General features: G+C 41.4%; 2 protein-coding genes across 9 annotated transcripts in view; one reads left to right on the top strand and one right to left on the bottom strand.

Annotated features, from left to right (window-relative positions):
* Nucleotides 1-188: 188 nt before the first annotated feature.
* On the bottom strand, nt 189-21,668 carry Lyrm1 (LYR motif containing 1). 7 transcript variants are annotated; one of them, XM_076839726.2, is made up of 5 exons: nt 21,548-21,668; nt 20,005-20,032; nt 8,728-8,886; nt 3,447-3,539; nt 189-1,603 (listed from the first exon to the last, which is right to left on the bottom strand). In XM_076839726.2, the coding sequence occupies exons 3-5, from the start codon at nt 8,884-8,886 to the stop codon at nt 1,487-1,489; spliced, it is 369 nt and encodes a 122-aa protein (XP_076695841.1). In that variant the 5' UTR covers nt 20,005-20,032; nt 21,548-21,668; the 3' UTR covers nt 189-1,486. The 7 variants fall into 7 exon arrangements, with proteins under 7 accessions (XP_076695841.1, XP_076695838.1, XP_076695837.1 ...); XM_076839723.2 differs by having other exon boundaries at nt 8,728-8,898; nt 20,006-20,032; XM_076839722.2 differs by having other exon boundaries at nt 21,564-21,668.
* A 406-nt stretch (nt 21,669-22,074) lies between these two features.
* The window catches only part of Dcun1d3 (defective in cullin neddylation 1 domain containing 3), a 33,350-nt gene continuing 27,755 nt past the window's right edge, over nt 22,075-27,669 (top strand). For both annotated transcript variants that reach the window (XM_076840313.1, XM_076840314.1), the window contains exon 1: nt 22,075-22,248. The gene's annotated coding sequence lies outside the window, so the exon portion shown is untranslated. The remainder of the gene's footprint in view (nt 22,249-27,669) is intronic.

Genomic DNA, 27,669 nt, shown 5'->3' with positions numbered 1-27,669 from the left:
GCTGCATTTGTGTTAAATATGCATGTGCATATGCTATTACTCACAGCTGCTCTGCATATCACTGCCAAACACTGTAGTACTTACCCCGAGCATTATAAAGTATGTTCCTGCTCATAGGAGGTAAGTTTCATCAGCTGCTTCTGAGGGTCATCATATCCCATTTTGGAAAGAATATAAAGAGACCAAAATTGGTAGAGACTTGTCTTTATTGGTGCTCCAACTCTCTTTGGAGGTAACAGAGAATGATAGTGATATACAAATGTCTTAATGTGGACTCTCACCTGACTCCACACAGAGATACAAATCCTTTGTGTGTTCCTTTCTGTTGGTCTTATTTCTGCTTGGACATACTTGAAAGCTATTTCAGACTTTGTATTATTCAATTGTGTTAAAGTCAAAAACTCATAATGAATGCAGGATGAATTTCTAGTAAGCTCTCCAGATCCAAATGCATCTTAAGTAATCATGGCTTTAAGAGAAGGCTCTAAGGTAAGGTAAACATGCCTGCAATCAAAGCAGCTTAGGAGGCGGAGGCAGGAAAAACACAAAGCTCATGGCCAGCCTCTGAAATTTAGGGAGATCCTGTCTCAAAAAATAAAAATGGCTGGGATGTGGCTCAATGGTAGAATGCCCTGGGTTTTATCCCTAGTACCATACCACATGCACACACGCGCGCGCGCACACACACACACACACACACACACACACAAAGATAAACATATTTAAGGCATGAGCTTTTGTGTATGGGGAGGGGGGGCATAGGTGTCACATAAAATTTCCATGGTCAGATTGAAACACCATGATCAATCTTACTTTTTAAAGGGAATTCATCTGGAAATTGAAAGGGTCACAAGACTATAAACAAGCTCACACAGAAACAACCACTTTTATGTAAATCTATAACATTTTGCTTGCTGGGTATAGTGGCACATGCCTATAATCCCAGTAACTCAAGAGGCCGATGCAGTAGGATCACAAATTTGAGGCCAGCCTCAGCAACTTAGTAAGGCCCTGTCTCAAAATCAAACGGGATGTGGGAAGGTGGGTGCCGTGCATGGGTATGTAGCTCAGTGGTAAAACATCCCAGTTGCCAGTACAAAAAATAAGTCTCCTTTAAAAAAATATTTTGAAGGAGTTTATAGTTTTTGAATAGCCAAAAGAACTTCTATACCAACAACTAATGCTTTGCTTTGGCTGATGTGTGGCAAACAGCATTCCCATGAAAAATTTCATCACCTTTAGCTTTCCTCCCACCTGTTTCCAAAGGTGACTTTAGTGACCTCTAGGGTTAATGCCATCTGCTCAGGCAGCAAGACCCAAACCAACCCTTGGGATGTGTAGACACATACTATGGATGAGGACTAGTTGTGGAGGTCCGAAGAAGAAGCTTGTTTTTTTGTCCCTAATCAAGGTGAAGAGTGCTGTATTCTGGTTTCCATTTAAGACGGAGATGGCTCATCATTCTTGGAAATAAACTGACTTCTGGTTAAGAAACTTCATCATGGGACTTGAGATACACTGGTTTGGAAAGTTTCCTCAGTTTCTCCTGGGTTCGAAGTCCCCGGCCTTGTAGTGGTGTAAGGCCCATTGGAGGCAGATGAATCTAAACAGTAAGAATAATAATGATATTAAGAATTATACTCATAAATCATTGCTGCTGCTTATATTCATTGAGGATTTACTCCCTACTATGCTGCCTGCTAAGTGCTAAATCTACCAGTGACTCATGTTTATAATCTCTTCACTCATTGACCTTTACAACACATCATAAGAAATTATTATTCCAGTATTTATACATGAGAAAACAGTGGCTCAAAGAAATTACATCCTAACTAACTTGCTCAAGATTGTACATTAAGTGGGGGGACCAGGATTTGAACCCAGACCTGTCTGATTCCAGCTCTTGTGCTCTTCTTTACCATATTATCTAAATAGAAAAGAGTGAGCACAGATCATTCAGCAAGATGGAAAGGTACCCAAAGGGAGAGAAAAACAAAATGTGTATACAAAGATATTCAGTGCACAGTGGAAAACTGGGACCAACCTGCTAGTAGATAGCTAGTTAATAATGGCTGTGATGGTTAATTTTGCTTGTCAATCTGCGACTGGCCCAGACCAAACATTATTTCTGGATATATCTGTGAGGGTGTTTCTTGATGAGATCAGCATTGGGATCAGTGGACGTAGTAAAGCAGACTTCCCTCCCCAGTGTGGATGGGTGTCCTCCAATCTGCTGAAGACCCTAATAGAACAAAAAGGCAGAGGAAGGGGGAATTTTCCCCTTTTGCTCTCTGTCTGCCTTGCTTGAGTGGGGACATCTTATCTTCTCCTGCCTTCCCACTGAGATTTACACCCTCAGTCCACTTTGTTCTTAGGCCTTCAGACAAAGACTGAATTCTGCCACTGGCTTTTTCCTGGGACTTCAGCTTGCAGGAAGCAGAACATGAGATTTCTCAGCCTCATAATACATCTTCTATTATATATACTTAGATAAATCTATCCAAATATATACCCATCCCACTGGCTCTGTTTCTCTGAAGAACCCTAATACAAGGGTACATTCCTACAATAGTACACAACATAACCATTTAAAAAGATTGAGGTAGAGCTTTATACAAAGATGTTCAGAAGAGCTGGGCATGGTAGCACATGCGTGAAATCCTAGTGACTCAGGACACTGAGGCAGGGAGAACGCAAAGCCAGCTTCAGCAATTTAGTGAGGCCCTAAGAAATTTAATGAGACTTTGTCTCAAAACCCCCCCACCCCCCCCCAAAAAAAAACAGAAAAACTGTCTAGAAGTGTGGCTCAGTGGTTAAGTGCCTCTGGGTTCAATCCCTGGTACTCCCCCAAAAATAAAATAAACAAAAACCCAAAACAACAAAAATTGTTCAGGAGTAGGCAATAAATAGGCAATAATAAAATAAGTATGCCTAGAATCTCATATATGTAAAGAAATGTATAGGAAAAAACCTAAAAGATGTATCACCAAATGATTAGACTGAGTCAATACAATATCAAATTGCTGCTTTTTTAGGTCAAAGACCAAATATTGTCATTTTCATGTGTTGCAATATAATAGTTAGAGTTCTTATTACCACACAGGATTTTGGTAAGAATTTTTGACAGTTTTTACTTTCTAATTTATGTATTCTTTTAACACTTGAACTTTATTCTTTTAGTAACAACAAACCTGCCTTTTATAATAAGGAAAGTAAAAGGATTTTCATAAAAAAGGTGGAGGTCAAAAGAGAACACTCTATAAACATGAGCTGTTTTCCCCTCCCACATGTGGGGAAGTTGTACCAGAAGGAGAAACCAGGCATTCATTGACACTCTAGGTGGCATGCAAGGATATGCCTCCTACAGTAGCTTGGTATACATTCTTAGAAATAACTGGGTCAACAAGGATAGGTAGCCCCCACCTGTTAACTGGAGTTGCACTTACAGGCCTTGGGTAAGGAATCTGGTAATGTAGTCCAATTTCAATTCTGGCTGTGCATTCGTCTATACACTGTTTAATCAGGTCTCTGTCTGTGAGCTATCAAAATTGGAAAACAAGTGAGGCTTTTTGTATCTTTCTAATTGTTCATAAAGTATAGGTACACATGCTCTCTCTGCCTTTTTCAGTTTACTAGCCAGTAAATTAAATATTGATAATTTCTTTGATTCCTAGCACAAAAATATTTGATCATTTGAAAAATTAAATATTAAAATTTAATATTAAATATTGCAATTTAATATTAAAACTTACTGTGGACTCAATTTTTAAAATAGTTAAAAGAGGTAATACATATACATGCTAAAAAATAATATCAAAGGATATAATGAAAAAACTATGTCTCCCTTCTTCCCTTGTCTTCCAATTCCCCTTCTCAGAGATAATTTACCAACAGTTTCTCCTGCATCTTTCCAAGGATATTCAATGTATATATAAACCCATATGTATGTAGAGACTTGGCTTTTCCCTCTCACAAACAATAGCTCACTTCTTTTTAAGCCCTGTTTTTCACTAACATAATTTGAAGCTCTTTCTATATTCATACTGAATATAGGGCTGTCCTATTCTTTATAAAAGCTATACAAAATTCCAACATAAGATTTTATTATAATTTAACCAATATCCTGCTGATGGACATTTAGGTAATTTCCAATCTTTTGTCACCATAAACAATTCTGCTAAAGATCCCTCTGAAATTTTTTTTTTTGACTCAGATGCAAATATAGCTAAAAGATGAATTTATAGAGAAAGAACTGCTAGAAGTAAGAGTATATACTCAGCATTTCTAATTCTCACAGTATTCCCAAATTAGAGTTTGCACCAATTTATACTCTCACAGTATTCCCAAACTTCTAGAGTTTGCACCAATTTATACTCCCATCAACAATGAATGAAAAAGTTCTTTTAACACCTTTCTATTTTGATTAACATTAAAGTAACCTGAATTTTCATCCAGTGCTACTCAGAAACCCCTTCAGTAAGATACTGGAAAATGATCTACCTCTTGTTTTAAACGGCAATTTCTTTGCTCCCCAGTACCACAAAAACAAAACAAAATCCCCCAGAACTGTAAATTGTTTTGCTCATTAGTAAGAGGAACAAAGAGTTTCAAAATCTCAAATTAGTCAAATTGTGACAGTCTATTTTCAAGTAAAGGGATGAAAAATTCATTCCGAAAAACAGAAAGCCCAACAGGAGAAGGGAAGAAACTATTTCATTCTAGGATGGAAAATGAATCAACACGTGGATCTGCTATGAGTTTGCAAGTGGCCCCAGAGTAGAGCTAGGATTGCATCAGCCCCAGATGACACCCACAGTGAAGTCTGGGCCCATGTGGCTTGGAAATTCCAAGGGAGTTCCTGCCTACAGTGCCTGCTGGAGCAGAGGGGAAGAGTTCCAGGAACAGAAACACAGAGAGGCACACCAAGTCCTCTGGGGCAGAGTCTCAACTGTCTGACCTCTGTGCTTCTCAGAAACTACTGCTCTGCTGCCACATTGGGAACAGATTTCCACGTTCCCATCTGCCCTTTGGGATTCAAAGCAATTAATGAGATACCTTTGGATTATTAAATTCTTAGTGCAATTAAAGTTACAAGAACCTGCTTATGTCTGCATGAAGGATTAAGGAAAAAGGAAAAACCCCTGACAAAGATACTGTGAAGTATGCTGGATCTTCTGGAGATCAGCTGTCTATCTGAACAAGCTCAGGCCAGAGTATTCCAAATTCAGCTATTCATGGGCTGCCTGCAGGATTTTGCCATATCCACACATCACCTATACTAACAGTAAAATTTTTCTCTAAGTGGACTCTCTCCTAAGCAGTAGTATTTGTGAAATTCTACCTTGGCTACTTTTCCCCCTAGTACATGCTAATACATATCTTACAATTAGAAACTAGGGCACCTCTTTTCTGCACCCTCAAATAATTTCATATAGCATCGGTGCCACATACATCTCCCGCTGGCTCACCCCTTGGGCCAATCCAAGCAGAGGTAGGATTACCGTGATACCTGAAAACATAGCTTTGAGTAGTTCTCAGATGAGGGAGCCTGCCTAGATATAGTGGGCATATCTTAGGATACTCCCCCACACCAGGCTGGACATTGTGGGATCATAATCTCTGTCTTCAACTATTAAGGCTACTATCTGTGCAGAATAGCTCTAAAAAATAAAGCTACAAAAAAGGGACCTTGGTATATAATTAACCAAGGACAATGATGGCTACAGACTATTATTGTTCAAAGTAGTGGCTAACGTGGGGTTAGGAGAAACAGAAAAATTGAGGAAAACTTCTTAGAGGTCAACTGAATCAAATGATTTGTAAATTGTTCATTAATTCAACCATGCTAAGCAAAGTAAGCCAATCCCCCAAAATCAAAAGCCGAATGTTCTCTCTGATAAATGGATGCTGATCCATAATGGGGGATTTGTGTGTGTGGGGAGAATAGAGGAACTTTGGGCAAAGGGAAGCGGAGGAGGGAGGAGGCATGGGGGCAGGAAAGATGGTGGAATGAGATGGACATCATTACCCTAGGTACATGTATGACTGTACATATGGTGCGACTCTACATCATGAACAACCAGAGAAATGAAAAGTTGTGCTCCATTTGTGTATAATGAATTGAAATGCATTCTGCTGTCATGTGTAACTAATTAGACTAAATAAAATAATAATAACTAAATAAAAAACTTAAAAAAAATTTTAAATGTTCATTAATTCGGTGAAAACTGCAAGGCAGGTCTCATGGGATATGAGAGAAGTGTATGATACTGTCTATGTGCTCTAGAACTGACTTTTGTTGGGAAGACCAACCTAACATAAATGAAACAAAGAAGGAAAAAGAATATGACAACTCAGGGGTCTCCAAACATGTTGTGTGTGTGTCTCTGTTACCAGAGATAGAACCAAGGGATACTTAACCTCTGAGCTACACCCCTAACTCTTTTGAGACAGGGTCTTGCTAAATGGCTGAGGCTGGCCTTTGTGATGCTCTTGCCATGGCCTGGCAAGTGGCTGGGATCACAGGTATGTGTCATAGCACCTGGCTCCAAACTTTTTATCATCCACTTCTTCCTTACAATAAAAAATTCTGAGCCCATAGTTCCCTTATGTGTACTTTTTATCAATCTATAAATGTAATAGTTTATAAATTTATAAATTATAGATGCTCCTTGATTTATGGGATTATTCCAGATTCTCCCATCGTAAATTGAAAATTATGCATTTGATACTACATACCTAACCTACCGAACATCACAACTTAACTTGCCTTAAATGTGCCTGAGACATTTGCATTAGCTTAGGGTTGGTCAAAATCATCTAACATAAGTATATTTTTGTTATTATTTTTTTTAGTGGCACTAGGAATTTGAACCCAGAGGCTCTTTACCACTGAGTCACATCCCCTGAACTTTTTATTTTTTTTTTAAAGAGAGAGAGAGAAAGAATTTTTTTAATATTTATTTTTTAGTTTTTGGCAGACACAACATCTTTGGTTGTATGTGGTGCTAAGGATCGAACCCAGGCCGCTCGCATGCCAGGCAAGCGCGCTACCACCTGAGCCACATCCCCAGCCCCAACTTTTTATTTTTTATATGGAGATAGGGTCTTGCTAAGTAGCTTAGGCCCTTGCTAAGTTGCTGAGGCTAGCCTTAAACTTGCAATCCTTCTCCTCAGCTCCCAAGTTGCTGGGATTACAGGCTTGCACCACCATGCCTGGCCAATGTATATTTTATAATGAAGTGATGAATATCTCAAAATTTGAGGTATAGTTTCTTAGGAGTCATCTCTATATATGTACTAATAAGTTCATTATAAATAATATACAAAATAGACATTTTTTATAGAATGAAATAGAAAAAACAAAAATATCAGCTGAAGTATTTTATTTCTATTTTTTGAGGACTGTTTAAGGACTTCATGGGGAATACAACCCTGGTTTGGCAAGCCTGGTCTACACTAAGCAGAAAGAGTTTGGAGAAGCTGGAGAAGGGTCAGAAGAGTAGAGGGAGCCATCATTACCAACTCAGCCTTAAAAGGCAAGGAGGCTTCAGGGATTCCAAAAAGGGAAAATCAGGAGGTTTTCTTTGGAGGTAATTTTATATTTCCTCCCATCTAACTCTGAAACATCTTTGAGGGACCTTGTCTTGGTTTTGCTCATTTTCATATCCCTGATGTCTAGCTGGTGTTGGGCACATGCTGGGCATTTGAGTGCTTTCTGAATGAGGAATAAGAACAAAGAGTTGCTGAGTGGTGACAGGAGCTACGACAAGTGCACAAGTGGGGAGGGGAGGAGAGTTCTGCTCTGGATTATCAGACAGTGGTGAGGTCCTTTCAGGTGCTGGTCGGAGGCCAAGGCCAGGTATTCAGATGTGAGGGCTGAAACCATATATGGTTTCATGTTGCATGGGCCTCAGTGCAGAGGGCTGACCTTCAGGGGACCCCTATAGCTTATGGGAGGGAGGGACAAAAAGAGACAGACTCAAGATTCAGGGAGGGAAAAGTATGAGAGCAGATTGGAAGTTTCACGAATCCATTGGATCAATGCAAACGAGGCTGAAGAGAAGCTGATAATCTCCTTCCATGCATGACACCTGTGGTCTCCCTAAGGAGCTCAGAGCTCAGGCCTTATGGCTTGTTGGGAATGGATCAAATCTGGCTCCCTGGGGTCTGGGTGTGCAGTTCTGTTAAACTGGCTAATAGAGGCATTATTTTATTCAATTCTATGGTCCCAAAGGGCAACCTCACTCTGCTCTCCAAAGAGGCTCAAGTTCAAAGCTCAGTTATGAAGGGAACCCTGTGTCTTAATGCTATTCTCTTCCCTCTGAATACATTTATATTTGGAGGCAAACATTAGTTTATAAGGTGAAAAAAACATTTCAGTGTGCACCTCCCGTGGGAGTGGCTTGCAAAGGGCACAGCATGTGACAAACAACTCTTCCTCTAAAAATTTTCATTGGTCTGACTTTAGGTCACCTGGTTCATAAGGTCTTCTGAGGACACTGAGCCACTTACTAGCCAGACTGAGATTTGGAACAAGTGAAGAGAGCAGCATGGCTGTGTTAACTCTAGCGGTTGTGCAAGCTAGTAAAACTGTGCTCAGGCCCCTCCTGCCCAACGTGCCACCATTTTGATTTGTGCTGCTCTGTCCTCTGAATTTAGGAGAGAAAAGAAATGAAGAACATGAGAAACTCCTCTTCTCACAATCTCCAACGGAGGCCTACTTACGTTTTTGTTTTTCTGGAACAGTGTTCTTGCTTCGCTGAGTATGTACTGTTTTTCTCTGATGGTGTCTTCCATCTGCCCTGATGCCGCCTGCCATTTCCTTGCAAGTCTGAAAACCCGGCGGTAGAGGCCAAGAACTTCTTGTCGTGTTGCTGTTGTCATCTCCAGACCCACCAAAATAGAAGAGGAAAAATTTGCATAAAAATGCAATTTGACCAGAAGCAGCTAGGCAGATGTATATTTTTTAAAAATCAAGATTTTTAATTAGTCTAGAAATACTGCTCTTTGTCAACAGATCTGTTGTGTAGCATTGCCAGAATGGCTTGGCAGAACCAGCAGCAAACTTAACTGACGTTAAACATCATCCCGTGGCTGAGGGCTGCTCTATCATGCTGTCTGCCCTGAGGGCCATTTTTGCAAACATTGGGAAAACCAAAATTCACATTTACTATCCTTTAAAGCCAGTGTTAACAGATTATATCAGAAATGATACTTTTAGTGGTAAAATTACATCACAAACCTGAGTGCCTAGAAGACACACTTGGAATAACTGAATTTTCTAATTAAGTAAGAACTGGTAATTAAAGCTTAGGTTGTGTACTCAAGTGCATCCAGGGCCTGGCAGGCAACATATGTGAGGGTTCGTGGCTGGATGGGGACAGTGGCCAACTGAACAGGACACACCCCTCTGAAAGGGGACAGTTGCTATTCAGCTCCAGCCAGCTGTTAACATGCAGAAACAAGGGCCTAGAGATGTCAGATGGATGGGCCTTATAGCTTAAGAATAGGTGGCAATCCAGATTTTAATAATATAAATTTCAAAACAGGCTCATTCATTATTTCTGAAAATGTGAGCACCATGCAGGGAAATAAAATGACTCTGTAGGCTCAATTCCACCCAAAGGCAGTCAGTGTATGACTCTCTCTTTTTTCGTCCGTATGGGGGATGGAATTCAGGACCCAGCATATGCTAGGCAAGCACTCTACTACCGACCTACACCCCTAGTCATTTTGTGGGGAGGGTACTCAAGATTGAATTCAGGAATACTTGACACTGAGCCACATCCCCACCCCCCGGCCCTTTAAAACTTTTTTTTATTTTGAGGGCTGGGGTTGTGACTCAGTGGTAGAGTGTTTGCCTAGCATGGGTGAGGCATTAGATTTTATCTTCAACACCACATTAAATAAATAAACAAATTAATTAATAAAAGGTATTGTGTCCATCTACAACTAAAAAAAAGTTTTTTAAATTTTTTAAAATTTTGAGACAAGGTTTTGCTAAGTTACCCAGGGTAGCCTTGAACCCAAGACCTTCCTGCCTCAGTCTTCTGAATAGCTGGGATTCCGGTGTGTGACACACACCCAGCAGGTTATGACCTCTCTTTAGTTCATCATAACATTTTAGGAAATATTTCTCAAATTTTTAAAATCTATTTTCCTGTCTAATAAGAACTGTAAAATAATTAGTTGAAAATCTTTCTGGTGATAACAGTTTTAATTCCAGAGGGCTTGGCTAAATGAGAACTGAGTATATTTCCTGGAGCTAACTTATTTTTTTTTTAAATGAAATTTCTTTCACCTGGGTACAGTGTTGATAATCCCAGGGATTCTGGAGGTTGAGGCAGGAGGATTGAAAGTTTGAGGCCAGCCTCAGCTGTACCCAACTTAGTGAGGGATTGTTTCAAAATAAAAAATGAAAAGGGCTGGGGACTTGTGCCCCTGGTTTCATTAGAAAAATAAAATTGTCACTTTTAAGTTATTTTTATCCTGAAATATTTCAGATACAAAAATATCGAGAATAATACAAGTCCTATATTCACAACAAACCTCAAACAGATTAAGTATATACAGATGAAACTCTCATTTATCCACTTTCAAATCACATTCCCCTTCCTCACTTCTAGGAGAAACTGCTATCCTGAATGCTTTTTAACATTGTCATGAGTTATCTCTGCACTTAACACTGTATGGTATTGCTCTGCCACTTGCATTTTTTGTGCATCATATTTGCAAGATCTGTGTTGTCACCTGAGCTCTAGTTCAGACATTCTCACAGCTGCAATTCAGTCCACAAATGAAGACATCCCAATATACTGTCTATTCTGTTGATGGGCATTATGTATTTCAATCTCTTTTTAACTTACACAAAAGCTTCGGCCTATTTAATATTTACATTTCTGCATCTAAAATTTCAGGGAAAACAGTTGGGGAAATGTTTCATTGGTGGAGGTTTCTGCTTAGTCAGACAGAACACTAAATATTGTATTGCCTTTGACAAGGGGACAGACAGGCTGGAAGACCAGGGGGCCAGATTTGGTGAGTAAGTAGCAGGGCCAGACATTTGGACATGCCATTATGAATCTTGGATTTTTCTCAAACAGGCTGATCAGGATTGGGGAGTAGGCTACTCACTGCCATTTGGGAACATGACCCATTTCCAGCCCCTAGGAGGAGGCAGGATACCTGGAGATGGTATGCTTTAGAGGGTGGTCCTGGGCTTACAGGAATCTGGGCGATGGAAGCTGGAAGAGGGTGTATATATCTAGAAATACTGGGCACCTTCAAGGAATTCACCTTCCAGAGAATTAAAGATGACTGCCCCTCCTACTTACCTTGACTCTGTGTGACTTTTCTTGAGCAATGAGGAACAACTGAGGCTTAGCTATTTGATGAAAACCTTGAAAGCACTACTCCACCCAAGGAAAAGGTTAAATGGATCAAAGTTATGTACAATACCAATTCTGAAGTCCATGATGCTTCACAGAAAAAAATGCTTAAAAGGAATTCATAAAAACCAATAGAGAACATCATGCGTAATAAAAAAACCAGATGAGATGACGACATTTTTCCTGGTAAGGAAACAGGTTTCTGAGTTTCTGGCTCTCCCTAAAACTCCATGGTTTCATCTGAAAATACATGAGTCAGTTCCTGTGAGGGACAGTCACGTCTATTAATGATTGCTTCACTTCTCTGTCATTAACAGACAACGCTTCCTTAACGTGGAGACACTTGCCCATGAAAATGAAGGTCAGGCATATTAAGATCTAGCACACTCCTCCAGAGCCTGACTTGAATGAGTTTTCTTCCACTGCTCTGAGAACCACCCTTTAAACTCTGATCATATACCATAATCTGAAAACAGAAGTCCTGTAGTTAGGTTAGTCAAGGGGACAAGCAATACTAACAACTGATACTTAGAAGGACTATTTTTAAAATGCATTAATTAATGTGTTTTGAAAACTAATCCTGAAAAGGAGATAGGTGATGATTCTCTCTCCATTAGGTGACTCAGAAAGCCTGAGTTCCAAAGATTTCCAGAGAGGTTTTAAAGCCATAGTCACTAATAAGTACTATCAACAAGTCTTGAGAATAAAAGCAAGAAAAATTAAAGTATGTCTTTTACTAATTTCTTTCAGTTCTCTGAGGGAACCATGATCTTATTCATGCTGTTCCCTCTTTTCGGAAGCCCTTCCCTGACCTCCTTCCTCCCTTTTACCTGACCAACCCCTACACATCCTTCAGCTCCCCAGGAAAACATGGTTGACTCAGAAAAAGCCTCTCCCCCTTCTTACCTCCTTCCCCACCCACAGTTTGGGGGCTCTCTGCGGAAGCTCCCCATGGCTCTTAATATTTCTTCTTTTTAGCATTCATCATTCAAGTAATGGCTTGTTAATGTCTGTTTCCCCCAGTGGACTCTAGTATCTAGAAAAGGACATCATTGGTATATAACAAATGTTTGCTGAATAAGTGAAAATATCTCTGGCTACACAACAGCTGTGATTCTAGACGTGGAATTGGTCAGACATTAAAAAAAAAACCAAAAAGCAGTTCTTTTGTTTTTGGTTTAGTTTTGTCTAAAACTAGTTTGCTCTTAGAAGAGTTCATTTGTAACTTTTTTATAAGGAGATTTTCTATGCATAGATTTAATGGCCTGAAATCAATATTTTTTTCTTCTCACACTTTTTTTCTAGGTGTCAGAGGTCAACTGAGCATAATGGGGTCTGCTGGGAGGGTTCTTTCAGCAATATGGTTGTTTAGAGGACAACACTTGAACTGCAGTCACAACTGGCCATGAAGTCTATTACACAATTTTTACAGTTGGAGTTTTATAATTTTTGAGATTGACACTTAAAACTCTGTTCCTTTTCATCCCCTTTATCCCTAAATCCCAGAATGAGAAAAGACAGAAAATATGAGGTGAGCCCAGAAGTAAATGTAATTGGAAGCTGGTCTCTTTTCTTAAAATCACACCTCACGTATGAAGAGTGTCAAGATGTAGTTCACTATGGAGCCCACATGTAGAGAAGGTGCTGTTGCTAGTGTTTTGGCCTCTGGTCTTAGTTGGGAGAAGTTTCCCCTAATGCAGATGCCCTGAAGTCTGTTTGGGGAGGTGATTCTTGATCTACACATATTTAAAATAAACAAATAATACACACATCTATTAGTAGTGATTATTTTAATGAATCTTAGAATAGCCCACTAAACACATTATTTCGAATCTGTGTGATACAGAGCTTGCTCTAAAGAAATGTTTTCTCTAATATGAGAATGCTGATCCATAATGGGGAGAGCTAGGAAGAGCAGGGGTTTGGGGGTGGGAAAGATGGTGGAATGAGATGGACATTATTACCCTAGGTACATATGTGATTGCACAAACTGTGTGACTCTGCATGGTGTATAGCCAGAAAAATGAGAAGTTGTGCTCCATTTATGTACAATGAGTTTAAATGCATTCTGCTGTCATATATAACTACTGAGAACAACAACAACAAAAGAAATGTATTATCAAAATTTTTATGTTGGTTTAAAACACAGGAAAATAGCAAAAAAAATGAACAGTAATAATTCTGAATAACAGAAGCATGGGAGCTATGCTCTAAGGCACCTGCTATAGCATACTTTTTTGATATTTTTTGGAGCGGAGAGATGCAGCCTTCCACATAGAAGGACTCTTTTCTGCTACCCACCTCACCTCACCAAGTAGACACCTATTTACTATCCAGCTTTTCCAGAGCACCTTTCTCCCTGCATCTATCATAGCCAGCTATTGCTTTTACAGTTATATCATTGTGTGTGCGTGTGTGCACATATGTGTATATAACACAGGGTCTCCAAACTCCCAGAGGGCGGGGACTGCTCATTACAGTGATAATATTAAGAGCTATGTTGCTTTGCATTTACTATGTGCCAGACAGACACTCCACAAGGTACTTTACAAATATTAACCCCATAATCACCACAGCAATTCTATAAGGCAGGTGCTCCTATTATTCTCATTTTACAAAGGAGGAATCCGAAGCAGAGAGATTAAGGAACTTGTCCAAGGTCACAAAGCTAGTAGTAAATTAGGACCAGGTTTCAAACCCCGTCTGAAGCCAGAACCTGTGTAAAAGCTTGTAGTATGTAGTGATTACTACATAGGCAGCTCCATCTTAATAAATGTTGTTGGATGTGTGTTGATCGCTTGAAAGAGCTTAGCCAGTGGAACAAAGAGAACCAAACAATTCCATTCTCTTCCTATACAAAGAGCAAAGAAAGCAAATTATTTTGTTCTTTGATATGAATTACAATCTTTTATAAGATTCCTCATATAGGTCTGCCCCTGCATCTAAGTGCCCTTCTTCAATAATATGGCGCACATCAGCATCTCTCAAGGAGGCTGTGCACTTGTTAGAATGCTCTGTTCTCCTGTTCCCTGTTGCAACCCTGTCCCCTGACTCCAAGGAGAGCTGACATCACAGAAAAGACACCACGGCATGGGCTCATTCCACTGCTACCACCCTGCGGCTTTACTCTTCCCTACCATCTGTTCATCTACTCGGCATTTATGGGGTGCCCACAACATGCCAGACACATGTGGGTCTGAGAATACAATGATGAGCAAGCACTCAGGTCCTCCTAAACGTATGTTGTAGCGGCAGAAGCAGATGATATACAAGAAAGACAAAGAATTCCAGACAGTGATACATGATCTGAATGAAACAGTAATGTTACAAATGAGCAGAAATCAGTTATTTTGGGTTGTCAGTGACATTTCACTTGGGTCCAGAATGGTGTGGAAAAGCCTAACAGTGGAAAGAGTTAAGGAGAGGGTAGGGCAGAAAGAGGGAACAGCAGGAGCAAAGCCTTGGAGGTGAGAAACAGCTTCAAAGGTGAACAGCAGTGCAGCAAGAGTGTCCAGGGAGGAGGCCGCAGGTCAACACACCCAGCACCAACTGCGGGGATGGCCTCAGAAGAGTTTGTAGTCCAAGAGGAAAAGGAAGATGTTGGTAGATTCAACCTAAGCAAAGTGTACCAACAAGGTGTGCTTTACAAGTTTTAAAATGTGCTGCAATCAAAGCATATCATACTACTTATGATTTCATCACTCTTATAGATGGTAAAATAGGAATCTGGCTTAATGCCACCCAACTAATTGACAGGAGAGTCAGGATCAAGGGCTCAAAAAGCAGGATGATTGTTCCCTGTCTCACCACAAGCTTTTCCCTGCTTTTATTTTGGAGTCAGTAATGGCACTCATAACATGCAGTGATCAGTCTAAAAATTAAAACTAAACACCCACTAACTTTTCCACTTGCTATTAAGGGTGTAAGTACAGTGACAGGGCCTGGGGACACCTCAGGAACCTATTCTGTCAGGCACACACCTAGGTGCAGGGTATGTCCAATCCAGTTTTACAGAAGTACCACAGGCTGCATCTGCTTAACCCTTTTTTTCCCACCTCTGGGAACAATTTCCTCCTTCTTTGGAAAGACCATTACAGCAGGAACACTTAGGAGTTTAAGAGCAGAGATGAAAATTCCCTTTCCCCAGATGAAATTTATAGAAATATGACTCTGGTCTCAGGAATGTCCACATTCCAAATGCTGGACTCTTAGGAGGCTTTGCCTTCCACTGAAGAAAAAAGGGTTGCAGTACAAACGCGAGAAGACACAGAAAAAGACACTCAAGCCCCAGGAGCTGAAGGGAAAGACCTTTTTCCATTCTTTGAAGAAAGACCTGACCCTGGATGGGATTTTTATTTTTTCTCAGCACAATTAATGACCACATAGTTGAAATCTCTCAAGCACCTCATGATTTTTGGTGGGGCATGGGGGAGATTGTGAAATCCACCCAAATGAAATCAGGCCTATGACTCACTGCACCGGTGGCACGTCCCATGTCCTGCTGGCTGGCTGCTTAGATCTAGGGGCCCTTTCTTCTTGTCATATGAAGGCCCCATCCCACACGACTGAAATATTCTTTCTTTGCCTATCTGCTGCTTCTCATGCTTTGGCTTCTATCACTTTGGGGCAGGGGTGCCTGTCACTGACCCTACTATGTGCAGCCCTGGCATCTCCAGCTTGCCCCTAGGATAACGTTCAGCCTACTCTGTTATATTTTTAATTTGACCTACCTTTCTTCTTTTACTGTGTGTGTATGTGTGGGGGTGAGGGGAAGAGGGCTGAAACTGTTTCATTCACTACACTTTTATGCTGTAGGGTCAGGACAAAGAAATGAAAACTCAGTGTTATTTAGAGGTAGGGGGAGGCTATCAGTTCCATCTAGCTGTAAAAAATACACAGCTATGATATAATCATCACTTGTTTTAAGGCCAGTTAGGGTTTGCCCACTGGACTAAAAATGTTTTATAAGGCTTCTGGAAGCTTAGAACCAAAGATTTGGGAAAAATGGGGTTCTGATTTTTTTTTTTTTCCTAATACTTTGGGGGAATAAGGCCCATTACAACCAATGATCAGAGGTTAAAACCAACCCAGGGAATTGTAATTTAAAGTGTCTGTCATTTGGAAAACCTCTAGGAATTGAAATGCTCTGGAAGATGCTAAAACAATCAGACTTTCTTTCCCTGAGCAGCAGAGTGAAGAACACCTATCTTGGATATGGACATCAAAAATTTTCCACATTTCTTACCATAAAGTCCAAAAAATGAATTTATGGGCTTTGGGGAGACAAAGGTGGGTTTGAATCCTGACTTTACTCTGCATTGGACAAATTATTAGCCTTCCTGAGCCTCGGATTCTTAAAATGTACTACAGGGTTACAACAGCACTGTCTTTGAAGAATTGTAAGGATTAGTCATGAGATATTTTATTAAAACACTTAGCACTAGGAGTTAGAGGTACAAATTACCCGAGTAAGAGGAAATAAAGAAGGAACACCGAGAGACCTCTTGTATCTATGCCATGCTTTGTCTGCAGAGAGGGGAAAAGAAGTCTGATGCCTGTTGGTGAATTTATTGCTTTGTGGTAGAATGGATTTTCCTAAAGCTGTTTCCCTTTGATCATTAATAATCCCTGTACAGTAAAGGGCTATTGTTCTTCAGTGTGAGTAAATAACCTTTTGGAGACACTGCTTATCTTCAGGCCACAGCACATACTTCTTACTGGAAATACAGTGCAGGTGCCAACACCAAAGGCATGACCAGGCTTTCCTTCCTATTTTTCTTCCTTTATCTCTTACTCCTTGTTTATCCTTTGGTTGCTTTTCTCCTAGATCTGTGACACTTGCTACTGTTTGGCACGCACCAGTATCCTAAACAATAGCGTTGTTACTATAATCAACCTTCAAGTGAAACTGGGCACCATGCACCGGTGGTCCTCTGCCTTCCTTCCCTTCCATCAAGCAACACAAACACACACACACCACCACCACCACCACCACCACCACCACCACCACCACCACCACCACATACAGAGACTTGTTTCCTGTCCTGGATTCAGTTTTTGGTTACTAGAATTCAAAAAGGGAAGTGTAATGCCACGTACTTTTGCAAATCTCAGGATGTACTTGTGGGTGTGCTTCACCCTACCGCAGCTATTCTCTGAAACAGCATTTTTTTTTTTTTTACACACAGAAAGCGATGAGAATATTGGTGTGTCAGAGACTGGGGGCAGGGAGGAAAGGTACTTTTATTTTACCTAAGGGAAATGAAACTCTCTTTAAAGGGGCAAAACTGAAATATCCAAAAGACTTCTAAACTAACTATCCCAAATAAGATCTTAGGAGGTAAACATATCCATTCTAAATACAGATGTCCCTCAACTTGGACCTGACAAATTTGTCATAAGTTGAAAACATCTTAAGTGGAAAATGCACGTGTTATACCTAAACTACCATAATGGCTTAGCAACACAGCACAATGTGAAGTCTTGGTTGCTCACCCTCATGGCCAAGTGGGAATTCTGGGTGGCTAGCAGTGGTTGTCCTGTACTGGGAGAGTACTGGATGACATATTGCTAGTTCAGGAAAAGATCAAAATTCAAACACATATCACTTTCACACCATTGAAGTCAAGAAATCCTAAGTTAAACCATCGTTCAGTTGGGCCCATCTGTGTATTCCATCAGCACTGGAGTGCACACAAGATTATACTTGTGAAGGGGAACTCCAATCAGACCACTGTAACCAAGCTATATTGACCAATAGACATACAGGCTATTTACACTATAACCAAGATATATCAACCAATAGATATACAACTCTTACTCCCTTTATGGAAAGAAATTCTAAGTGAATTTCAAGTCACAGTCCCTCAATTCAAAAGAAATAGGAATATCTAGTTCCTTATCAGCATTTTTTTTTTGGGGGGGTGGGGAAGAACATTGGGGATTGACTCCTCAATATTAAAAATATTTTGAAACAGCATCTTGCTAAATTGCTCAGGCTGGCCTTCTCCATCCTCCTGCCTCAGCCTCCTGAGGCATAGGCATGAGCCATCATGCTTGCTCCTTATCAGCACATTTTAAGAGATAAAGACAAGCTGAGGGTCAGTAGGAGGTGGCAAAAACCAGTTAACTAGAAGTAAGTGGTGTCAAAGAAGTACAGGACAGGCTGGAATCAGACCAATGCTGAAGATCAACCAAGACATTCATAACCCAAGCCAGGATTTTCAACCTTTTATAGCAGCTAGGGAAGTTAAGAGAGCCAAAACATTAATCTAAATTCCTGTTTTGTGATAATTATTAGAAACTGGATTAGGAAACTGATAAAAGGGTTAGATTACATTAGATACAGCTGGAGCTTTTTATTATCAACTAACCCTAGCTCCAACTATTCAAGAGAAAACATCATCTGCACAAGGGACCATGGCTTCAGAACATTTTCCAATCCACTATCAAATGAGCAACTTTTCTTATCTGTAGGGACACTTCAGCTTCTAACCAGATTAAGTCCCTTAAGAGTAGGAGCAATGATTGTCCAGTCTTAGGATATGAATGATAAGCAGCCAGAGAACCCTTAAGTTCCTCCAGTCTCAGCACTGATCAACAAAACTTTCAGTGATGAAACTGTTCTGTCTGGGCTTGGTGGTGCACGCCTGAAATCCCTGCTACTTGCGAGAATGAGACTGAACAAGGCCAGCCTGGTTAACTTAAGAGAGACCCTGTCTTCAGAAATATTTGTTCTTTCTGCCTCATCCAACAGGATAGACATCAGCCACATGTAGCTATTGAGTGTTTGAAATATAGTGTGCCCAAAGACCTGAATTGTTATTTCAAAGTCACATGTAACTAATAGCTATTTTATGTATGTATATGTATGTATGTATATATATATATATATACACACACACACACACACACACACACACATACAGACAGCAGAGCTCCAGACCAATCAAATGTCCACAGGGGGGTCAGCCAGGCACTGGAAGGGAAAAGAGGCCTTCAGCATTCTTGGGGAATAAGCCACACAAATGGGGAAAGCAGTTCTTAAGCTTTAACGGACTTGCTGTGTAGGAACCTTAAAGAACCTCAGGCTAGCGTCAGATTGTTTGATTTTTCAAATGAAGTTGAAAAATCTGGATTTTGATGCCCAATGTTGTCAAGTTAAAGAATTTACATTACTTTGTGGGCCCAAAGATATGTTTGTAGGCAAAATGTGTCCAGCCATTTTGCAACTTCTAATCTAGGCCAACTATTTTGGCTCAAAGGGCCTTATTCAAGGCTACTCTGCTGGTTAGTAGCAGATTAGAGATAGAAACCTAGTCCTTCTGATTCTTCTTCTGATATCTTTTCTACTAGATTATGAGATGGAACATAATTGTGATGATGCTAGCAGCAGCAGCAAGCACAAGAACCCCTTTGTCAAAAGCTACTAAATTCCATAGCTGATAATATATTAACTTTGTGTTCCTGTCCAGTAGAGCCACATGTTGTACCCTATGGGCAAGGCTCTGTACCAGGAGTCAGGAAGACAAAAAGATGAAATAGTCCATGAGAAAAACAGACATGTAAATAAACCTTTATCAAAGTCACCTTTTATATAATGGATGCAAATTACCTGTGCATAAGTCCAAAAGCACTGACAGCTGGGAGAAGAAGGAAGGATTTGAGCCAGACCTTTGAGGATGCATCTCACATCATGAGGGTGGGTCCCATTATTCCAATATATTAAGGGGGACGACTTCTTTTATCTTTGATGTCTTGTCCATATTAAGTCTCCTTTACTGGTCTCTCCCTCTCTGGGTAATCTCTAAGTGTTACAAGCCCAAGGAGTTTGGGAATCTCTACCCTGTTCCTAGGTGACCTAGGAACAGACTCCTCCAACACACACACACACACACACACACACACACACACACACATTTATTATCTCCAATTACTACTTTCCCCCTAACTTGAATACCTAACTTCTCTCAACATCTTTCTCTGGATTGTTAACAGATTTTTCATACTTAGCTCTGTTCAGGAGAACTTAACATTCTTTTCCAAACTCTTTTCACTTTGGGAGTGATCCCTGGGTTCCACCCTCTCCCACACACTTCACATCCAATTGGAAGCAAGTCCTGCAAACTCCAAAAATACTCCCAATCTATATATCTCTCTTTCCACAGTGAAGGCCCTTTCAACAAACACTATTGTCACCTCTCCCTTGGCCTAAGGCAACAGCCTCTCAACAGGTCTGACTACCATTCTCCATCCAGTAGCCAGAGTGATTTTTTTTTTTTAATTATTCTTTTAGTTGTCCATAGACCTTTATTTATATATATATAAGGTGCTGAGAACTGAACCCAGTGCCTCACACATGCTAGGCAAGCGCTCTACCACTGAGCTACCACCCAGCCAGGCAAGAGTGATTTTTTAAAAAAATGTAAATCAGGTCAGGTCACTACCCTACTTAAAATCCTTTGGTACCACAAAAGCCAAATCCTTGCCTTGGGCAAAAAGGTTTTGCCAATTCTTCAGCTTCAACACAGAACACTGCCCATTTCTGCTTCAACCACGTGGTCCTCCCACCAGCTCTTTTCTCCGCCTAGAAAGCACATTCTCTGTCTTCTTTCTTCTCAAACCGTGACCTCCTCTGACAGTCTCACCCTATGTAGAGCAGCCCTCCCACCATCTTCCATCATTGCACCGGGCATTTCTCACTTGTGGATATCTTCTGAATTAATTGACTTGTTGACTCCTGCACTAAAATGTTCTCAAGACTGCTGATCAGGGAGGTACGACGCTGACTCTCAAGTGTCCTACGAAGTCTCCGTTTCCGTGCGAGAGCTAGTTTAGGCCGACCTGCCTAAGCCAGGCGCCTCTCGCCCCCCAAACTGCCCCCGTCTTCTTGCATCTACATTCGGGGATCCAAAAGGTTCAGAGAAGTCTCAGAGGGACCCCCAAACCAAGCCTCCCTTTCCTCGCCCATTTCCCGGAGCCAGGTCCCCGAGGCTAGTGGCGATGACACCAAGCAGTCCTCGCGAGGCTGGGGTCACACAGGCGCGTCTCCTAGCGACGCCGCACCCGCACCCCCACGGCATCCCTGCCTCTGGGGAGCCAACCCCTTCCCCCGGTTCTCGGCGCCAGGAGTCAGAGTCTCCATCCCTTACACTCACTCTGCGTCAGTCCTACCTTCCCCCACCCACAGAAGCGCCGCAGCCCCTGGCTGGCAGGGAGGAGGCGGCGCCAGGAGGTTTGCAGAGCGGTGGCCCACCGAGCTCCGGCAGGTCGGGTAGGACAGGCCGGACCAAACCACCGGGAGGACTAATGTGGGAGCATGAATCCCAGGTCAGGGGCAGTCTCGAGCTTTCCTAAACTTCCAACTATATGCCGTTCTTCGTCGCATCCAACAATGTACCCAATCTCATACTCTTTGTTTTTGACCCTTCATCCCTTTCGCTATCCTGCTCCCCCATTCCAGTCAAAAAATGGTCCAGCCCAGCTCCTTGTAGCCCTCCCTCCTGGTGGTACGTCTTTGCCCTTACTTGGCTATGGCTTCGTACGTCTTTGCGTACGCCGTGGCGTAATCTTCCACCCGTTCCCTCCCCGCCCCTCTCCCATTCTCCCTCCTGGAGCTGGCGGCCGGCGGGGTTACCGGAAGTGATGATGCAGGAGGCGATGGAGGGGGCGGGGCTTCGGGGCGGCCGCCGCCGGTGGGCCGCAGATGAAGAGGAGGCGGCGGCAGCGGTGGAAGAAGGGGCGGCGGCGGCGGGGGTAGGGAACCTGGAAACGCGAACGGGGATGGTAGGTGGTTTGGACCCGCCGAGCCGCCGTCGTTTCCAGAAAGGGTTTGACTGGAGGAACCTCTGGAGCAGCTGTGAGTTTGGGGAGGGGGGAGTTGAGGAAAAGGGGGGAGCATTGAGAGATGCAGGGGCGGGGGTTGGGTTCCTTCGAGAAAAGCGGGGTGGAAGGGGAGGAGTGGAAATCAGCGCCTTGTCTGGACTGGTCCCCCAGGAAGAAGAGGCTGTGAGGGGAGCCTGTGGCGTGTCAGCCGCAGGGCTCAGAAAACTTGCCTACTGTCCCTGCCTCCCACGGCCAGCACCCCTCAACCCAGGGCCTGGGGGTCTGGGGCCGGAACTGCCCTGGAGGAGGTGCAGACTCTGGTCCTAAGTCCCGGGTGAGCGCTGAGAGGTAGGAGCCCGAGGGGGAGACGGTGAGCGAATCTCCAGCTCCCTCCGCCCTCATTTCCCTCCCCACCCCCATCCTTCTCTTTAATCGTTAACAGCCCCGGAATTAAGGGGCTCCGACCTGAAGGCCTTTCTATGCACCTTTGCTATGAACGATAACCATCTGTGCCTGAGGTAATGGGGCTGGAGGCTTTGCCTGTATCCTGTATAGGAAGTGGGATGGGGTGACAAATATATTGTTTTTTCCAACCCCCTCCCCTTACCCCCATACACACCCCTCGTTTCCACTTTAATTCTCTGTGGCTGAGTGTCAGCTGTGGTCCCCCCCTCCCCCGCCTTTATGGCACTTAGTATCTTGGTTACCTCTTTTGAATTAGGTGTTCAGCTTCTATCCCAGATCTTAACTGCAAGCTTTGTAATACTTCAGTCACAGGCTGTGCATTGGGAGTACTTCTCAGCGCCTTGTAGCTTCCTATTATAAGGAGGAGCAGTTTCTTTTATGAATAGTGGAATTCTAAAGCCTTTGCAAGGAATCCTAAATGGCATCATAGTCCAGGAATCAAGGTCTCTTGCTCTAAATACTTTTTGTGTGAGGAATTTACATGTTGTCAACTCTTTCCAGAATGATTTGATGTTGGGCTAATTCTGGATTTCTCTGTTTCTCTCCACCCACACTTCATGATGCACTTCAGAGAACAGAAAACCCCATATTACTTTTTTGTTTCTACAATTGGACAATGGCTCTTTTATCTTTTTCTCCATTTGTGTCTGGCACACACATCTTCAGTGACACAATCGACTTGTGCTGATTTTCATCTTATTTATTTAGCTGATTCTTTGTGTATAGGTGGTCTTAAATGAGACATTGCGATCTGTTCAGTTTTGTTGTAAAGAAGAATATAAACCAGTAATGGATGTGAAAAAAATGTTCAAAGAAAGCAAAGAATAACTGGAAAGATGTCTTTGATATTCTGTTGTTTAAAAAAAAAAATCATCAAGTAGCACTCCTCTAGCCTGTCATGTGGATTTCAGAGTGAAGTATAATGATTCTTGTGTTGGTGTCTGTCTTTTTTTTTTTTTTTTTTTTTTAAGAAATTCTCTGTTGAATCTGAAACTGTCTTCTTAAGAACTTTGATAGTGCCTGAATTTTAGGTGTTCTTTGATTAGAAAGTGTGTATAAATCCTGTCCCTCTGTAACTGAGCTTGATATGCGTTTTGCTAGAAGAATTATCGTAACAGATGTTCTGATGCTGGAAAGACATTCCTATTCCATTTATCAGGTCTTTCAGGCCTGATAAAACAGAATGCTTAATGCCTTGATTGTACAACTAACAGTGTGCTTAGATGTTTCATGAAACAATAACAAAAGAATGACTACTGTTCTTACCTTAATAAATTTGGAGCCTTGTTTGCCATTGAATGAAAAGTCCAAAATTCATTCATTCAACAAACATTTATTGACTGGCTACTAAGTGCTAACCAGTGTACAAAGGTGAACACAAGCAAAAGTCTACTCTGTATTGGAGCTTAATTGAAGTGGGGGTGGGGACATTGAGATAGTACATAAAGAAATCTAATTTTGATTAAGTGCTAGGTTGTGATAGAAAATGTTTGTAATACAAATCAAGAATCATCTTTCTCTTTTTTTTTTTTTTTTTTTGGTTCTGAACCCAGGGGCACTTTATCACTAAGCTGCATCCGCATCCCTTTATTTTTTAATTTGAGACAGGGGCTCACTAAGTTCTTCAGGTAGGGCCTTGCTGAGTTGCTGAGGCTAGCCTTGAACTCCTGATCCTCCTACATCAGCCACCTTAGTTGCTGGGATTGCAGGTGTGTGCCACCACATCTGGCTTCAAGAAAGATTTTTCTGAGGTGATACTTAAGCTGAGCTTTAAATAAATAGCCAGCCATGAAAGATAAGGGGAGGAGCCTTCCAGGTTCAGCAAATGGTTAGTGCAGAAACTAGCTGGAATGAACTTGGCAAGTTCCAGAGACTGGGAAGAAATTGGTGGAAGGAAGGGGAAGAGGGCAGTAATAGCCAGAATAGGGAGCAAAATGTTGAGGAAAAAGAGAGGGTCAGAGAGGTGGAGGTAGGGCTCAGAATAGGTAGAAAAATAAAGGCTAAAAGGATGAGGAAATAGGTAATGAAGCTCCTTTTTGATTAAATCTGTTACATTTCTAAGGGTCTTATCACTGTTTTTGCAGGTACTGTTGGACTATCGTAACAAAAAGTCACCCAGCTGAGAGTGGGAAAGGAGGAGGCACTTGGGATGTTCAGTTGAGGGCATACTTCAATGCATGCTAGTATGTGAATCTTTCATCTCTGTGAATTTAAGGTTGAAGGATCAGGCATGTGTTAATACATGCCCTGTTGATCTACAGAGATGACCATGAAGATCCAACTTTAAAGCTGTTTTTTTGTGGGGAGGAAGACTTTATGTTGCAATAGTCCACTCTTGTCTGGTCCTCCTGATGGCTAATAACACCCAGATGATATGTAGGTTGGTACTAAAAGTTCACTCAATGGATTACATTAGATAATGACCACTGTAGGGCTCATTTCCACTATGTTGGCATCTTTGGATTGGCACATAACCAAGGCCTTTTATTGGAGGTACAGTGTACTGCTTTGGAGCCTCACCTTGACCAGATTGTCTACTTGAGAGGTCTAATAAAGACTTTTCCTTGATTTGGCCCTTTTCAGCCATATCACAGTGGTCTGAAACAGAAAGAATATGCTTCTTTTTTCTTTTGAACTTTACAACAGTAACTAGTGTGTTCTTTGAGTGAATCAGCCTTTTTAGCCAGACAGTTAAAAGACTTAAATGTTGCTTGGGCTATTTGAAGTAAACTCAGTATTAGAAATGTTTAATAAAACCTCTTAGTGTTTGGGAAAGATTAATAAAAAATTGAGAATTTGTCACCTGTTGTAGGTTCTGGTATTGTGATAGCACCTATAGATGGTTATCAGAATGAACTTGAATGGAGCTTTCTGGGTTAGTTCTGGGCAATGAAGGGATGCAGCAGAGCCTGGTACCGAATTCTGATGTGAATACAATCAAAACCTTTCCAAGCAAATGACTAAAGTGAACAGCTTAGGGCGAGGCAAACAATAGACTCCACCCTTCATACTTTGAGTAGAACTAAGAAATGGACAATTGGTAGTAATATAAGCACACATACAAATGTACATATGTGTATATATGCATACATGTATGTAGGTGTATACAGGTACACATATATACATATAGATACACACCTGTGTTTATGGATGTACACACATGCACATACTTACACATATTAGCCACACATTTGGTTTGGCCCAGGTTAAAGATTTTGAACTTAATTTTGTATGTTCATGCTAGGCATAAAATGCTCTATCCAGTGGGTTATTAAGCTGTTCACTATTTATCTTCATTTCAATTGTTTATTATAACTCAAGTATGAAAATATCCTGTAGGCTGAAATTTCATCAGCCAGTTTGAAGACTGGTGGCTCTTTTCTAATTTTTGAAAGGGGGTGGATGGGTAGGAGGGGACTTGAACACATGGAGAGGCCATTGACTCCTACATTGGCCACTAATTGTGTTTGGAGAAAGAATCTGCAAATCCAAGTACATTTGGAGCCTTGGAGCTAGGTTGGCCTTTTAATGTAGGGTACCAGTGAATTTGTTTCTTAATTAGATGGAAGCTTTGGGCAAACTCTTCTGAAAGGTGTACACCTAAAAAGTCAGCTGACACCACTTGCTATTGGAGTTGTGGGTAAGTGGTTTTGCATCGCATTAGATGACTTAAAGTTGATCTGATTTTGTTACTGTTTGATATATGTTCTGCAGTAAGGAGAGTTAATTGTACACTGGCTGCCAGTTGTTTTGAGGTGAAGAAGTGGTAATTCAGATTGAAACAATGGTAATTATGTGGTAACTTCTGTTTCCCCAGCTCTTGATAACTTACAATTACCTCTTTGTGTCTGTTTACAGATGTTGATATCATTGAACCTGGATCGGTTCTTCCTAATGTTGGGACAGTGGCTGGAGCCCTTTGCACATCAGGGTCAGTTGAGTCAGTGTCCTTTAGTTCAAATCTGATTTCGCTAGTTCTGTTTTTGTAGGTGATAGAGGGTCTTATTTGGAGGGGGGAGCCAAAAAGGGAGATTGGGGGGAATAATAGATAAAAGGTAGGAAGTGGCTCAATCTCCAGGTCTCTGAAATTGCGGTATGCTGAAAAGAGAAAACAGCAGTGGGGAAATGCCCAGTCATCTTTTTTAGGATGTGTGCAAATGAGACCCTCATTTTAATACCATAAATCAGAATAGGGAAACTCAGTAAATTGGTGACTAGTCCTTGTTGTGACAGAATAAGTCACTTCCCCAGCATCTGGTTACCAACCTGATTACATAGATAGGTAGATATCTGTGTCATCCTGAGGGCTTGGTCTTGCTCAGGTGTGTCCTTTGGGCTGAGCTGCACTGTTGGCTTTTGAGCTGAATTGCATCATGGGAGCCTAGATTACATAGCTTTGGGAAGCATCATCCATGTTCCAGTTGTGCTCTGTCTTGCTGGAGGACTAAACCTGGCAAATGGAAATAATTCTGTGATGAGACCTATAAAGATGATTGACTGAGGATCTTGGATAACACCCCTGCATAGTATAGGACTTTTCATTTTGGAAGAGAGTTTACCTTCTTTTGCCATTGCCTTACTCTCTGCCTGTTAGTCTAGGAGACAGTGTTGGAAGGACCTGGCTCCTTGTTTTAGTAATAGATTGCTCCCACACTACTAATCAGCAGAATTTGACTACAGCTTTTAATTCTATTTTGTTCTTGAAGGATTTGGACTCTTCAGTGTTGACCTGAACTGGACTGGAGTGTGACTTCTAATTTTGGTTCTAAGCAAGACTCAGGTGGTAGCATTTACTTTTTTGAATACAGTTAATTCCACTTCCTTGAGTTTAGGAAGAATCAGGAAAAAAGTCAGATCCTTGCAGAACCTTAGAATATTTATTGTGACTTTTTTTTTTTTTTTTTTAACAAGTTGAGCTTTAAGATGCTCTCTTGGTGACCATTACTGGAATATGCTTGTGGCAGGGATGAGGGGATTTTGCTTTCTTCCT

The sequence above is a fragment of the Callospermophilus lateralis genome, chromosome 19 (genome assembly GCF_048772815.1).
Source record: "Callospermophilus lateralis isolate mCalLat2 chromosome 19, mCalLat2.hap1, whole genome shotgun sequence".
Classification (NCBI taxonomy): Eukaryota; Metazoa; Chordata; class Mammalia; order Rodentia; family Sciuridae; genus Callospermophilus; species Callospermophilus lateralis.
The sequence above is the reverse complement of the archived record's forward strand: the minus strand, read 5'-3'. Positions and strand labels throughout refer to the sequence as shown.

What these genes read in the sequence shown, in the direction of transcription:
- Lyrm1 (XM_076839720.2), bottom strand. Translation starts at nt 20,077, where the DNA reads ATGCATCCTCAAAGGTCTGGCTCAAATCCTTCCTTCTTCTCCCAGCTG. An exon ending in TGCTTTTGGACTTATGCACA is followed by an intron (nt 8,899 to 20,005) that starts GGTAATTTGCAT and finishes TCTTCTATTTTG; the next exon opens with GTGGGTCTGGAGATGACAAC. An exon ending in AGATTCCTTACCCAAGGCCT is followed by an intron (nt 1,604 to 3,446) that starts GTAAGTGCAACT and finishes CTTACTGTTTAG; the next exon opens with ATTCATCTGCCTCCAATGGG.